This window comes from Acipenser ruthenus, chromosome 15 (genome assembly GCF_902713425.1).
Source record: "Acipenser ruthenus chromosome 15, fAciRut3.2 maternal haplotype, whole genome shotgun sequence".
In the NCBI taxonomy this organism is placed as follows: Eukaryota; Metazoa; Chordata; class Actinopteri; order Acipenseriformes; family Acipenseridae; genus Acipenser; species Acipenser ruthenus.
The window spans coordinates 26,658,821-26,676,004 of record NC_081203.1 but is presented as its reverse complement, the minus strand read 5'-3'; the positions used below and the strand labels follow the sequence as shown (position 1 = coordinate 26,676,004).

At 35.7% G+C, this 17,184-nt stretch overlaps 1 protein-coding gene across 1 annotated transcript; it reads right to left on the bottom strand.

Moving 5' to 3' along the window:
- Nucleotides 1-366: 366 nt before the first annotated feature.
- LOC117422217 (cochlin-like) lies at nucleotides 367-11,115 on the bottom strand. The gene is made up of 12 exons (XM_034036950.3): nucleotides 10,973-11,115; nucleotides 10,020-10,071; nucleotides 8,996-9,040; nucleotides 7,811-7,967; nucleotides 5,663-5,796; nucleotides 4,822-4,884; nucleotides 4,519-4,566; nucleotides 4,288-4,435; nucleotides 3,193-3,296; nucleotides 2,623-2,849; nucleotides 1,852-2,368; nucleotides 367-1,246 (listed from the first exon to the last, which is right to left on the bottom strand). The coding sequence occupies exons 2-12, from the start codon at nucleotides 10,051-10,053 to the stop codon at nucleotides 1,074-1,076; spliced, it is 1,650 nt and encodes a 549-aa protein (XP_033892841.3). The 5' UTR covers nucleotides 10,054-10,071; nucleotides 10,973-11,115; the 3' UTR covers nucleotides 367-1,073.
- Nucleotides 11,116-17,184: the final 6,069 nt, after the last annotated feature.

The window sequence follows — 17,184 nt, the reverse complement described above, 5'->3', positions numbered from 1 at the left end:
TTATTTTTAATTCAAAGAATCCACTGTTTACCGAGATGCCCTTTTTTGTTTTCCTGTAATAATATTATGTAATGGAACTAGATATATATTCCTATGAAAATATTATTTAAAAATCAATGATCCAGTCTCAACACAGCTAGTGACTGCTGTCCTCCAATGCTACACGGATGATTTTAAATGACATACTGTTTTCTCTACCTTTTTAAAACATATTTTCTCTTGTGGTAATTGGTAGTTGTCAGTTGCTGTCATTTAGTTTTGTGATTTTGTATGGTTAGTTCAGTTCATAATACACCCAGTCTAATATAAACTCAGATCCCTGATGAAATGTAAGAATGCTATTCTTAAACAAACACAAAGATCCAATTCAGTTGAAAGCTTTAAATGTTTATTATTCCATGTAAATACAACACTATAGAGGTTGAAAATAAAATACATTTATTTCACACAATACTGAATGTTGACATGCAAACAGTAATAGTCCACAAACCAATGCAAAAAGAAAAATTAAATAGTTACTCGCTTTATCCTGTTGTGAACAGTCTTGTAAGAAAGGTTTATATACTGGTTCTGATGTCCACTTTCTACCTTCTAGAATAATTCCTTTTGTACAGCTGAATCAGTATAGCACAAGCCAATTTGTTTCCAACTCAGAAGCAAGCATGCAAGTAATTCTGTGCCAAATATACAATGACCATACCACAAGGAAGAAGAGTTCTCTATATTAGTTTGGATTTAACTTTTTCTTCCCTGCATATCAAAAGTTGTACAGAGGATTAATTAATTCAACCAATAGGCTTTTAGCTTTCATTTCAGACTTCATAACCTGCAAAGAGATCCATTCAACACTGCTACCGTTTTAAACTAAAATGGACAGATAATTAGTGCTTGGTGTAAGTTTTACAGTGTATGCATTACTGGGCTTTGATACTATTCTGCAAGGCTATGTAGGGTAGACTTCACGTCATACATGGGCAAAGCATTTACGCTAGTGTTGCAAGCCTGCTAAGCCATTGTGCCACTTCCAGGTGTTTCCTCTTTTAAATAAGGCAGCTCTATCTTTTTTTTTGTTCTTAGTGTGGCTCTGTGAAATCTCTGCAGATGCCTTTAATGATGGGCTGCTCAAACTGGTGCAATCCTGTGAACTCTCTGGTGAAGAAGACATGCGACTCTTTGGGTTCAGAGGCCATAGCTTTGAGGTCCTCCATTGGTGCCCAGGCCACCCCAACAGAATACACAGTAATGCCTAAAAGAAACAAATGAGGGTTTTAAAAACGTACAGGAATGCACACTTAGGATTTATACACTGAAGGTACACTTGGATAAGAACCTTTTAAAATAGGCAAAACATGGTCTAAGCTACCATTTTTGTTAAAAAACAAAAGCAACCTTGGCACTTTTGCTTTTAATTGAAGTCTGAAACTGCCACATTTTTAAAACTTTGACATCTAAGCTACTCCCTCTTTCCCTCAGGAACTTATCCCACACAATAGAAGCAACATTGGCATGCAAGGATGTGTGGGAGTAGGCTGGGAACTGACAACACAATGCAGAAGCAGCCAAATAATGGCTAGAGCCGATAAACTGCAGTGTACATGTTTGTGGCTTTGAGACTGGGCACGTGGATACCCAACAGGTACACTCCCTCATACCTGTCAAGCTGAAAACAGATAGTGGAGATTAGATATTTTACTAGTTTACTTAACCCACAGAAGCAATACTTGCTTTTTGGCTTTTGTATCTGCTGTGCTTACTATTTTTAAAACCGTAATTGGGGGGGATCTAGTAGATATTCTTTAATATAAACAATACAAAGTTTTATTACAGAAGTAGTTTTATTACAGAACATACCTTCCTTCTGTGCAGAAACAGCAGGGCCTCGGATTTCATCATAAGACTGGCCATCAGTAATAATAACTATGAAGTTCCTGTTGGCGCCTCCTTTCAGTGGATTGTACAAGTTACTGACTGTGTATGAAATGGCTTCCCCAGTTGCCGTCCCACCACTCATGTAGCGAATACCACGGAGAGCGGCAAGAGTATCTTCTTTTGTCGTGTAGTCATGGAATCCAATCTCTTTTTTCTGGTCGTATGTAAACTGGACAGCCCCTATTTTGCTCCCAATATCTGAGATTTCAAAAGCATCGACAATGTTGGCAATAAAGTCAAGCACCAGGCGAAAGTTACTGTCCCCCACGCTGCTGGATCCATCGATCAGGAAGACGATGTTCACAGAGTTATAGCAGGTCTTGCTGCAAAGCATCTGCTCTTCAGCGCACAGCCTCTGTGCTAGAGGCTTCACAAACTTGGTTGTGCTGAACCAGCTGGGCATATTGTAAGAAAATGAGTTATTGTCTTTGCAAACAGCCTGGATGAGAAACAAAAATGAAAATAAAGTAAATTAATATTTGAAATTCAGATTTGGTCCCTGCCTAGTGATGCTGTCTGGCTGCAAACAATGGTAATTAGAGCAAATGCATTTTACCCTGTCTGGAATGGGTTTCCATTCAGAAGCTACTCTCCCATCCACTGAATGTCATAGTCTGGATTCACTTTGCTAAATAAATGGGCCCGTGGTACATTCACTTTAAAGCAGCTATTACAGTGTCTGTCCTGCTTTACCTTCTGCACAAACCCCCTGTCTTGCACCATGCCAAGCTCCTCGGGTGCCGGCTTTGCCACAGAGACGAGGAACACGTTGATGCCAGACTCCCTGGCCACTGTGGCAGCCTCTTCTATGTCGTCAGAGGGCCAGCCATCCACAAACATTACAGTCACACGAGGGAAGCCCCTCCGAGCCCCGTTCTCAGGGGTAAAGAACGTCTCTGCAGTGTGCCGCAGGGCCTTCCCTGTGAAAGAGACAATGCAATGAGAATTACACAGCAAGTATCATTAACCGTCATTAAATCAAGCTCAAATATACTAAACTACTTCATCTAGTATCCTTTGGGATAAAAATACGTTCTAAACCTCCCTTATGGTTACCAGCAATTTAAACCTTTGTATTCACCTTTCAATTAACCAAACCAAGCATGTGCTTTTACATCTTTAAAATGAATATTTAATTCATGATTAAATTATGAATGAAGTTTTGTTTTTCTTTTGCATGTAATCATTTTTGTCACAGTTTAGCTTCAAACAGCAAAAGTCCACCTTTGTAGATGTAATCTTTAGATAGTATTAAATATTCACCTGTATTCGTGTTTCCACCTCTGAAAGCCACCTCCTTAATGGCAAAAACAACATCCTTAGGCTGTGTGAAGTTTTTAAGGTAGAATTCGGTTTTGGGGTTTTCACTGAAAAAAAGAAAGACAAATACCTCCATCCTTAAAGGTTTTATAAGTACCATGTTGTTAAAGCATTTCAATGCCATTTTTTTTTTTCATGCGAGCTTCCATCTAATTGGAATACCCTTCCTGTATTGAATAAGTGGTAATATTACTTCTCTATTTTCACTTGCTCATTAAAACTGACCTACATTACATTGAATTTTCTCCAAGGCAGGCTTTACTGTATGAAGGAGTGGCATTTCACAATACCTTAAAGGACCTTGACCCTGTCAATTTAGCTGAACTGCCAGTAGGATGCATGTTAATGTTATTTTTTATATAGGTATTTGTGGCGGAGTGTCCCGCCCCTATGTATTATTATTATTTGTATTTTTGTTTGCGGCGCGGATAAAAGCGCCGCGTCTATATATTTAAAAACCCAGTGAGGATGCATGGCTGATCAGCTACTGATTATTTAACTAGCTGACAGTCATGCATCCTTACGGGGTTTTTACATATATAATAAAAGACGCAGCGCTTTTACCCGCGCCGCAAACAAAAATACAAATAATAATACATAGGGGCGGGACACTCCGCCACTGTATTATTTTATCATTAATTTACTGTTGATTCAAAATGAAGACCCAGCACAAGTGAGGTTTGCCTATCACTCTTTCATTAATTTGATAATGAATATTTTATTAACTGACATATATCTAGTAATTCTACAGATATTTCAAAAAAAATATTCACACATTGTATTGCAATAAAAATAAAATAATAAAAATAGCTAGTAGTAGAGGCATATTAAATACTAGTTTGTTTGCCGTTGTAAAAACATTCTGCTGAGAACATTGGTTGGACAATTTAAAATGCAGTGCATCATAAAGTAAATTATATTTAAGGACATTGTTATTTCTCACAACTGCTTATTCAATACATAATCCTATTATAGTGTAAAACTAATACACAGTTGTACCATGTTTTAATGGCAGAGCCCCTGCATGCTGTAATATACCTGACTTGTACAATCCCTAAGTGTGGTCCCTCAGGGCCTATCCCCAGCATCAGGGCTAGCTTGCTGATGAAGTTCTTCTGCAGGTTGAACCTGCGTCTTCCAATGTTGTAGCTTCCATCCAGCAGAAACGCAATATCAACTTTACAGTCTGAAGGAAAAGACGTGGATCAGTTCACATGTTGTACTATAGAGAAGCCAGTCAGATGAAGCGCAGTAGAAAAACAATCTTACCTTTGTTTCCATTGTTAGCTTTTTTCAAGTTTTTCTTAGTTTTCTTTGCTAAAACAATCAAATAGAAAAGTCGAGTCTGTTAGCTGTATGGAGTCTCTATCCAGGAATAGCAGACCCTATCCTGCCCTGTGTAACACCCTGCTTTCCTATTTATCACCCATTGTTTCTGCTCTGTTGCTTTTCTCTTCAGTATGTGGAAACATTTCTTAATTTGATACTTTATATTTCTTCCTAGGAGATACACTATATTGTTATAACAGTGTAACGACAGAAAATCTTAATGAGACTTAAACTTATACAAACCTGAATTTGGCAGTGCAGTTGCTTTTGGCTGACCAGAGACCTCGATTGGGATGGTCTGAGCCCCTTAGAGAGAATGAGGAACACAACATAATTACTGTTCACATGGGGTAATATCTGAAGTGAGTTATAATCTGAGATCCATGCTGGCAATACAATTCACAAAGCCATTTCTTTCTGGAGCTAGAGTAACACCCATCGAATTTCCTAAATGAAGCAACTAATTTAACATTACAACGGCTCTTAGGCATTCCTAGTTCTGTAACATTAACAGCTGTTTTCCACCTTTTAAATATCAAAGAAGGAGTTCATTATAAAAGAATAGTACAAAGAAGTTAACGTCAAGGTGTGAATGAAAGGTATCATGCAGATTCAGAGCAAAGACTTTTTAGAAATGTTTCATAATGTAACCAAAGCCATACTGAAAAAAGGGGGATCTTTAAAATAATATATAACTATCTATCTATCTATCTATCTATCTATCTATCTATCTATCTATCTATCTATCTATCTATCTATCTATCTATCTATATATATACATATATATATATATATATATATATATATATATATATATATATATATATATATATATATATATTAAAAAGACAATAACAAAAGCTGAAGAATTTTTACAGGACATACATCTAAAGAAAAATACACAAACTGAAACTGAGTCATCTACTCCCCAAAAAAGAAATCCTTGAAATAGCAAAATAGCACAAAATCTACACAGGTCGTATTTATTTATTAGGCAGGTATAATTGGTACAATAGCTGATAAAGCCATTGTCTATACACAGACAGTTAAAGGCTTTTCATATTGGTAAAACATCGCCACCTACTGGACACAGAGAAGGATGAAATCCATCTGGAGAGAGTCTGAGATTTGATGCCGTGTCCATAGGAGCTGAGGTAGTTTTCCTGGCCAGACAGTTTCTGAATTCTTACTGGACCGCCTGCTGTGCTGATCACACCTCTGAGAGGGACAAAAAGATGCATATATAAATCAGGTCTTCATTTGTTTTTATTTATAAAGGTTTTATTTATAGACGTTCATGATGTATTATGTTGTTTAAAAAGTATGTTCTTTTGGTAAGTCCTGTTTGTTTAGTAGCCCATCAGTCTGGGTCTTTTCTCTCAGTTATTCATACTGATCAACAACCAGTGACTCACTGAGCTGCTTTGTTACTTTTGGCTGGCAACTGAACAGCTGCAGAAAAGTACTTAAAAGTTTTCAACTGCACTGCCAAAATGCATGTTTACCCAAGGCCAAGTTAATACATTGCAATCACTATTACACAGCCTTAATCATTTCTTAATTTTATATTCCACCTATATTGTTGCCTTTTCTGGTAGATATTCTAAATATATGTATACATCATTATACCTTCATCTGTTATATGACCTTTTTATTTTAAGCAAGTAGACAGTAGGCTATACATTTAAGTGTAAATGTGGTTGTCTAGGTTAGGCCTCAAGTAAATCAAATGCGGAGCTTGCAGCTTATCTTGTAGCAGTCACAGGAACACCAGGGCATAGTTTGAATAGTAGCATTTCTAGGCTGTGCTAGTTTTACAATAGAAATACTTCTTTGTTTATGGGGAATGTAGGAGTTAGACTTTTAGAAAGAGTTTTATTTTTAGGAGTTGAACAAAGAGCTATTTAAAGGGAAACTAATGGATACTATGCAAAAATTCTGGGCTGCAATCCTCCTCCTTTTTAACTTTTTAACCTGGGGCTGGGATCTCAGTTAGGTTGCAGGATGGAAGAGGCCTCTTGCTGGGTGAAAAACTCATTCTCGTCCAACAGCTTGACAGTGTGACACATTGTTTCAGGCTTAATCATGCAGCGACACGGGCAAGCATTGCTCCCATACAGAGCAGAGTCTCTGTGCAGAATGTTGCTGCTTTGAACTTGTTTTGGACTTTATTTCACACTGTGCTGGCGCCTTGTTTCCTGTGTTCAGCAGTCTTACCTGCTGCTGAAAATACATTCGGCTTCATGGAGAAATAATTATCTGGCTTTTCAAGACTGGCTAGGCTGGGGGAAATGAATGAGACATGTTCTGTTGTCCGTAAGATAAATGAAGCTGATGAAATTTAAAAGGCTTGTGATGAGGGCAGTGCTGTCTTTTGAATCTCTTTCCAGAACAGCAGAATTGCAGATGGTTGGTATAGAAAAGGACCTCTGCTCTTTTGAGTCAGTGTTTGTGTGCAGGATTATTTTGATAAGTACTGAGGAAATTGAGTCCTTTAGGGTTTCCTAGCTCCTGATCAGGAATGTATGTATACAGACATTAGTTGATGCAGCAAATTGCAAACTGATGAGCCTGCATTAGACTTTTGTTAAAAAGCCAAAAACAGTCCAGTTTTAATCAAAATAGACATAAATTAGGTCACAAGTTAAAACTTTTTGAACTTCCTAAAAAAATGTTTTTATGTTTTCTATTTGTGTCATGAATATTTTCAATACCAGGCAAAATGTAACTAAAAGCTGACACAATGCAGCATTTGTTATTCATAAAGGCTTTTATTATAAAAAGCTTTGTATAAATACTTATAAGCTTGCAAAAAGGTGTTATATATGCAACATAGAATTATATTTATCAATGTGTACCACTCCTACGAAAGTCAAAACAAGCAGATCATTTAACGAATTAAAGGTATGTTGAAGTTGCAGTTGCTTGTTACTAGTTGTTTTCCCCCCCTTACACTAAAGTGGTTGCACCTGCAATACAGCAACCATGATAAACTCATCTACAGTATACAACCATGCTGTGCTTTGTTTCAGAACACCAGCAGATGTCACTATTCAAGTAGGTTTGGAGACTACTTTTACTTTGGTTCATCAGGCTTTAGTAGAGAAACAGGCGCTGGTTTGGATACACAAATGAAAAATAATAGTATGCATTATCAAAAAGTTGGTTTTAGGTCCTCTGGTAAGATGATGAATTATGGCATTTTTGCATCCAATATGTTGAGCCTTATTACCTGTGAATAGCAGATCCACAAATGCTGGAGACTGAGGCATAAACTCCTGACCCGAACACAGAGAACTGCCAGAGAGGACAGTCCGAGGGGCACTCCACCAATGCTGTCTCATCTGTGAAATCAGCCCCGCGGGTTGCACAGGATATAGGTACGGGGGCTTTAAGGACAAGTAGGCTGGTGTTAAACATAGTCAACAATTGTGACTCAAAGTAGCATATTCTTGCTTGAAAAGGCTATAATTTTAGGGATGGTAAAAGGTAGGATATTAAAAAATGGCCTTATATCAACATATTTATTTTTCAATAAAGATATTCAGTTTCTGAGTTAAATAAAAACAAAAATATTTGCTTTATGTAAAAATTGATCTTATTCAATAAAACATTCAGTTCTTGAGTTAAATTAAATGTGTTGTTATTTATTTAATTATTCTTCACAGAATGTTACAGCTGACCCTACCCCCTGTTACAACTGACCATGACCATGGGGTCAATTATAACATCGAACATCTTACATTTCATGCGCTCTAACTGTATGTATACCAGCTCTTAAAACATGGGGATTGGTAGAAGATAGATGTAAGTTGTTTGTATCAAAGTCTAGTCAAACTAGCTCAAACCGTCTGTGCGTAATGGAGAGAAAGGTAAAAAAAAATGTTACATCTGTCCCCATTCTCCCCCATATATATTATACTTTATTCAAACTTTATGAATTATGGGCTACACGCCCCCCCAAAAAAACACATAATGGTTAATGTGTATGACAGAATTTTCCTATATGGTGTGATATATTTCGAATGACATTTATCAAGTTTTTGCTCCACTGCAAAATATACATCATTTTTAAGGACTCTAAAGTCAATACTAGCATGTAGACATTTTTTTTACAATAATTTAAAACCTCTCTGAAATAACATTTAAAAAGATGCTGATAAGGGTAGATAATCAAGACTAAGAACACATATAACTGATTTTTGTTTTTATATCGTTTTTTACATTACATGTTCATTGTATTTCTTAAAATGTATTTATATTTGATTTATGTGAAAAAAGCCTTTTGACAAACTGCATCTTACCTAATAAACCTAAATTTGCCCCCTAGATAACATGCCATTCCACACCCTTAATATCAGCTTATTCAGTATTCAATCTAGTCCTGACTATCAAACATGAAATAAAACATACTTACAATTTGCTTCGGACCCTACTGCTGTAGAAGCTAGTGAAAGGATACCTAAACAAATGAAATGGGAGTTTAGAAAGACTTCTCAATAATGATTAGCATGCATGACGATGAGTATTTTATTAATTGCAATACTGCTTAAAGAGTAAGTTGTGGGGTTCCGACAAATATAGTTATACGTCCCCACATGTTGCTACAACTGTTTAAATAACTCACCTGTCATTTGCCTTTTCATTGTAACATCCTGACAACTTTTTACACTTATAATTTTAAAGATGGTTTCAAAGCTCTTTTCAAAATTTGTAAGGAACTGAAAAGACAGAGCACTTGTTATTTATTTATTTATTTATTTATTTAATCGCTGTACCTGCAGTGATTTGGAGGACATATCTCAAACCCCAGTGCACTAGAGCGGCCATTTCGAAAAAAGCTTTGAAACGGACTTTAATGTTATAAATGTAAAAAGTTGTCAGGATGTTAACAATGAAAAGAAAAATGACAGATAGATTATTATACAGTTGTAGAAACAAATGGGGATGTATAACGCTATCTTTTTCGTAACCCCGCTACTTACCCTTTAAATCACTGCTATTACGTTGTGTATATAAAAATAGAACTGGTAGAATCTCATACTAATTCTGATAAAATACTGGGTACCTGGGTAGTTTTCAGGTCATTTTAAGCTCACATCCAATAGTATTATTCATGTAAAACAAGCACACATTTTCTCTCTGTTTTTGCAGCCTCTTAGTTTAGGAAACTATGAGAAAATGTAACCAGTGCTGTAATATAGCAATTCTTATCTAAAAGATAACTGAGAGAACTGATTTTCAAAGTCTTGGTACCCTTTTACCAACTGACAGAAAACTGGATCTGAACAGATCACTGCAGCATTGTTTTTAGTTGCTATACAATGGGTTTGATTGCATTCACATTTCTGTGCACGAAAACAATAGGAATCTCATACTGTATTGTGCAAAGGCAATTACTGTAAAATGTGTGGACCTCTCCGTCTAGGCTGCATACATACCCAAAGCAAACAAAACTGTAGAAAGAATGGACATGATGACAAGATTTCACACCTACAAAAAAGGATCAAATACCTGTTATAACAGCTTGCTAATAAGGTATATGTCAGAAAATATTAATATAATATAATATATCCTGCATTGTAGTTAATGCTTTATGAAGTACAAATGCACTTGCTTCTAACCAAGCCAATATTTGTTCTTGAAAAAGGGAACCACAGAAACAAGTACAAAATTGTTCAACTAAATAAAAATGTATAACAATATCAATAAATACATACATAAAGATTGGTGCATGCATATATAGTGTAGTAGCCAGTTGACACAGTATATTGTCAGTACATCCTGTTTAATAGAAACAATTTATAATTGCATGTTTTTGTTTAAATAATAAAAAAGGCATTTCCTATTTGGTCCATTGTCAATATAACCTCCCAAAATGACATGCCCATTAAACTTAAAAGTTGTATCGCAGTACAACATATTAGTTTTCTCTATATTGTATTACACAGGATATCAAAACAGACAATGCATAGATTAGTTAGTTAATTAAAATACAAACTGCAAACTTCTGATCAAATGCATATTTCAAAAAGAGAAATGAATTGCAAACACATGACATCTGTTAAAACTCTTTTATAATATTTTCCAGACAGGTAGAGGAAGCTGATTTTTTATTGACTAACTATTATTATTAAGATACTTTGTTCAGAAGGTACCTTAGGGGCCATGCAGCTTGTATTAAAAAGAAACACCTTACTCTGCTTTAACAGTACAGAACTCCACCTAAACTAAAACGTTTTCCACATAATTATATACACACTGTATAAGCGCAGTCTGCTTTGCTAATTTATATGTCACATGAAAAAAATAGCAAGTATATACTTTTATATTTTTCTTACATAAAATGACTAAATAAATAACTAAATAAAAACATACAACCCTAAATTCTTACATGCAGTGACGGGTCCTTGACAGTAAAATTCAGGTGGAGGGAAATAAAGTCCTGTTGAAATCCTAGCTGAAAAAGTTCTTTTTTTTATTTTTTTCTCCCAAACGCTTTCCAGCTCCTCCTTCCTCTATTTTGTGAGGAAAGGACAGCTGCACCTCCTTAAATATTGTCCCCGAACTTCCCAAATCTAGCTCACATTCTTTGTGACATCAAGCCGAGGCGTTCCTGAGGTGAGTGTTTTTTTCTTCCCACTTCTTTGTTACTTTCTAGCAAATATTGACTTCAAGTCCTTCTACAGATGCTTACATAACTGTATTTTGTAGAAATAAAATGGCTTAACTTGACAAGCATTCTAAAATGATGTTAAATTACCTCTAAGTGTATACTGCACATTTTATTAAAGATCATACTTTTAGGGAATCATAATAAACTGGTTATTATGCATTTTTATGAAACCAAGCCCAAAACAGAAGTATATGAAGCTGATTAATCACACTTCAGCAACTTTGGGGAATGGAATAATCACTTTTAGAATCGCAAGTCGACAAGGTATCCAGTTACTGGACATGATGTGCCTGGCACCAGCAGTTACAGACTTTGTGTAGTACAAAATACAAAATACAAAAATCCATAAGAATATTGACGTGACAAACACCATAAACCAGTTATACCCAGGTTGATTTCTCAACAGGCTTCCTTTAGGACAGAGCTTCCCAACCCTGGTCCTGGGGACCCCATGTGTCCTGGTTTTCATTCCAAATAAGCTCTCAATTACTTAACTAAACCCTTAGTTGAACTAATAATTTGCTCAATTAGACCTTTTTACTTGTTTTCAGCTTTTAAACAGTTGCAGATTTCAAGCTAGCTATAACATTTTATAAGTAACTTGAACACTCAACTTTTTAGGAGCTGAGAACAATTAAAAATGTCTAATTAAACAAATCAATAGTCCAATTAAAGGTCTTGTTAAGTATTTGAGAGCTGTTGGAATGAAAGCCAGAAGACACATGGGGTCCCCAGGACCAGGGTTGGGAAGCCCTGCTTTCATGAAATGGGACCGATGTATTGTCATAGGGAGTCAGAGATTACCACGATGTACGGAAACTAGCTTTAATAAAAACTTAAGCAAGACCCCTATCTACTATTTACAACAAACTCATGAAGTAATTATCATGTGTTTGTAGACAAGCAATTTGGATATGAACTATCTGTTAAAGCACTTTTAAGGTCATTGCAAGCCACATTTGGCACACATATTGAGTACCTAAGGCCGTATACTGTACATTTTATAATAATAATAATAATATCTTTATATGGTACCTTTCACAGTGGACCACCATCACAAAGCGCTTTACAGAGGTAGGCTGTGAACTGTGCATTATATGCAGAGTCACTTACAATAGGACATTGATTTAACATCTCATCCGCAGGATGGAGCACAAGGAGGTGAAGTGACTTGCTCAGGGTCACACAGTGAGTCAGTTAGTGATAGAGGTGGGATTTAAACCAGTGACCTTCTGGTTACAAGCCCTGGACTTTAACCACTGGACCACACTGCCTCCTTATTTTTATTTTACTGCAGTAATAATATTATTCATCTTGCAGTAATAATATTATTCAACTGAAAAATGTAAACTACAAATGAAATGTATTCATTGCTACATGTTATTGGACAGATTCATGTCCGTAGATCTGCTTTACATAAACAGAACATTAACTTCTTAAAATATTTATTCAAAACACTCTGCAGTACAAATGTCACAGCAAAAGAACAAATAAACAGCTCTGAAGTATTTGTAAAGCTAGGTTGTTACTATATTTTACAACTAGTTTATCTAAAACACTTTATTAATAATTAGATAATCTGTTAATCTAATATAGTATCATCTGGTGGGATGCAAGGCGACAGGGAAGGAGGGTGACTTGTGCCCCCATGGCACATCAATCATCCACAGCCGTTCATAATTTGCCACCTAGTACTCAGATTAAAATTGTGCTGTATCTCACGACCCAAATTTCTAATGCAGTGAACTGAACTGAATTGAATGAACTATTATTGGAGAAGGTAGTCTTTACAATGCACCTCCTACTGCATGGAACTGCATTTACAGCTTACACATTTTTCCCACTGAAATGTACATAGCTGGTTCCAGAAACCATTTTTTTGTCCAAGAAACTGACACCACTCCACAGAGTATTTTCCAAACTCTTTTTTTCTTTCTGATTTGTAAATGGACACTATAGTTTCAAACCTCAAACAGGGTGTATGTATTTCTGGAAGTCTTCTTTGGACGCTATGGAGCTATGGCTAAAAGGTTTGCATCACCATATTGAATTACATACTGTACCGCTTTGTAGTTTTCAATATACTTAACGAAAAACTGACAAAAATGGAAAAAAATGACATTTTGAAACCTAACATGAAATACAATACTACTATTATGGCTTCCGGTAGACTTCTGCGGTATCATTTTGTAGTTTCTATTACATGATGTTAAATGAAATTAAATCAAAATGATGTTCATAGTTTGTTTTTTTTAATTATGTCTCAATCCTAAAATTCTAGGTGATGCAAAATGTTTGGCCAGAGCAGTAGACACATAGTCAGTTATATTGCTAAATGGCTGCCGATCTAAATGCTTGGGTTTAAAGTCTACAGTTTACTATGCTTTCATCATGCTTATAGTATGCCATAGTTCACTGTGTTTTTTGGTTTGCTGTACATGGTTATGCTATTACCACGGTTAACAACTTTAACATTTAATATTCTAAATGACAATGCAATAACATAATGATCAAAACAGAGCAGTCTACATGTCTTTGAATCTAGATTGTTCATTCTGCAAAAAACCACAGCAGGGGTGCTGCTACTGCTGCTGCTGCTGCTACTGCTGCTGCTACAGTAGCACCAATCCACAGAAAACTGTTGGTTTGCGAAGGAAGCCACAGTAAAGAACAATTCAGCAGAAAAGCGAATACCATACATGTTTTATTCTCCTTGTAATTTGTACATTAAATTTCTTCTGGACAGGTTCAGGTCACATATATCAGCATCGACAATCTGTTTGTAACAAAGGGAACCACTTCACGGTTTCTTACTCTAAAGTATTTTAGAAATCTTTGTGCTTGTCACTTGTACTCTTATATTCATGTACATTTGATCTATCCCAGTTCATTCCCAAATGAATTGTTTCTCAACTCTATGGTTATAGCAGTTGTAGTTCTCAAACTGTGGTTTGTATAAAACCCTTCAAGTCTAGTGTGGTTTGAAATAAATGAAGGATTATTTTAGGATCAATTATTTAGATTTTTTTAAACTGGTTTATCTCTATGTATTTGCATTTGGGGAGTCTTTATGAGCACCTTATGGAAGAGCATCGCTTGTATTCTGAATCAAAGATGCCAATAATCAGAATGTGGTTCAGGGACAGAAACTGGGCAATTCTGGGTAAAATCCTAAAATCTATCTTAACTAGAGGGATGTTTGCAACAGATGGCAAACCTCACCAATGATTATGGTCATTGATGTATTAATAGACAGCAGGTGGGCTTTGAGTTTTTTGGGGGATTTGATATAAACAAACGATGAAGCACATTTTCAAACCATTCCAACAAGGGGTTCAGTAGTTATAACCCGGCCAAGATTTGTAGAATCCAACAAACAAACATTCAAACAAGAACACCTATTAAGGTAGTAATGGGAATTAAGTTACTAATTTTCTGTTTTGATCTTACCTCTACTATATTATTTATTTTTCTTTGTTACTCTTGGTCTCAAACTCTTTTTTTCTTTGGCTGCAGTCTGCCTAGCAAACCAATTCCCATTTGTAAAGCTGAAAATGATTAAGATAAATAGACCTTCCAAGCAACTTGTGCTTGTGAATAATCAGACCTGTACTGAGTCACTTCTGAGTGGCTTCAGTAATTAAAGGGTTATGCGTCATTATTGGCTGGAATGATCTCATTACTAGTATGGTAACATTAGGAACAGTCACCCAAGACTTACACACTGATCAGTGTTTCCTTTAGGAATTGCATTAGCTGATTGTTTCAATATTAGTTACTGGCATTTCTGAAAACCCATTTTGAAATAAAATATATACAGCAAGTGACAAATTAAATCTGTGCTGTATCTGGTTATATTTTGGGTTTAATTTGATGTATTTTCAAAAAGTCTCTTTTTACATATTAATATAAACAGTATGAACCTGGCAAAGACAGTCTCAGTCATGTGTTCTTACTTTATATACAGTATAACAGCATTTATACAAGATAAAGAAAAGTGAAAACTACAGTCTTTTGGCTTTACAGATAACCACTTTTTAAAATACTGGGGTGTAAAAACAGCATGGAAAAGGACTTGAAATCCCCCAAATAACTGACAGTATACTATTAACCCATTAAGTGCCATTGTCCACATCTGAGGACAGGCTACTTTTGTAATTTTTGGAGCAATTTTAACTGGCATCTACCCATTATTTAAATGTTCTCTTCAACTATATTGTTACAATAACTTACTCTAACCACAAAAGTTAAGTCTAAATATAATTACATGAATACAGCTTGTGTTCTGATTTATTTCAAAGAAAATAAATGGGTTCATTATTAAACTCCTCATTGTATGTCTGAAATGGAAAAGGATCATTTATATGCTCACGGCACCGTTGTGCTCTTTATAAAACAAATGCCACTGGTTCATTACTGGAAAGCACCCAAGTGTGATATAAAATCTTTTCAGTAAGCAGGTGATCATCACAAGAAGAAATTGGCTGAACAACGCAAAGTACTTTTTCTTGCTAATTCGTTTGGTCTGAGAAAAATAAGCTTTGTGGAATAGTGAAGTGACATGAAGTGACACGCTTGATTCTGCTGAGTCCAAGAGACTCAAATTTACATCAATGTGATCATTTAGAGAGAATGTTCCCAGAGCATAAAGAAGACTGATAAGAACCTGCACTGAAACAGCTGGGTTGTATTCTGTCCTTAACAAAGTAGTGTGTTATAGTACCGCATTTCAAAATGTATATATAACAACAACAAAAACACCACCGCCACTGATAATACTACTACTACTACTACTACTAATAATAATAATTATAATAAAATTGTATGCATATTAAATACTCCAAACTCCAAACAAGATATACTGACAAAATAAAATAAAATAAAATAAAATAAAAGTCAAAATGCAGTCAGTTTATGCACCAGTGAAAAATACACCCCAACATCTCCCCTTAGCATGAACCTGCTTTCCCCATTATCAGTTCACTGGAGTGTTAAAAAAATGGGGGGACAGTATGCCAATGCAATGCTTTTTGTCAAACCATGCACACACTCTGTTGTTTTGCTATTAATAACATGGTTTTTGGTTGGTTTACTTTGTATGCCTTCACCTGTCTCAGCTGTACACTTTCCCAAGGCCCTTTTCCCACCACAAGGGCACAGAGCAGCAGAGTGGCACATAGATGGAATGGAAGGGATTAGGCAATAGTGTTCAATTGGTGCTTTAGGAATGCTGGAAATCCCCATTGTATCTGCTGACTTACTCATTATTTTCACAGCAAAGTCTTTGCAGTGGATTTGTCATTGTGTTATTATGGTTAATTAGTACAGAACATAGTAATTGAGTGCAATACTTTATCATTTAATCATATCTATTAAACCTGATATTGGGAGGTCCTTTAGTATCACAGTTGCCTACCCGTAGCAGCTTATTTATGAGAAGTATGCACTTCATCACAAAAAAGACAGCTGATTCTGAACTGGCCGTAATCCATAAAAATGAGTGATCATACAGAAAGTATTGCTAATGCTCCTACTTTACAGCATTAAGAAAAAATTTATGATTGATGAAGTGACTTTCTTGAAAGATCCTTCAGTTTCCGAGATTTATCTTTTTTTTTTATTGGCAGACAACTTGTTAAAATGTGTATGTATAGTTTTTATACCAAGAACCTGCTTTCTGTAACTTTAATGAATGCGTTCTAATCCAGTTGTTAATCACTTGTAATGTAGTCCATCAGGGTCCCTGATTCATGAATAACCTGCTGTGCACTGGGTTCGAATTCAACACTACTTCCTTTTGGCAGCTTCCTCTCCTAATATTCTGATTGGCTGCATTACCCCAATGATAGCAATAAGGTAGGTTAGCCCATTTTATCTTGATCCATATTTCAAAAACTGATTGATTGACAAAAGTGAAATACAAAACATTT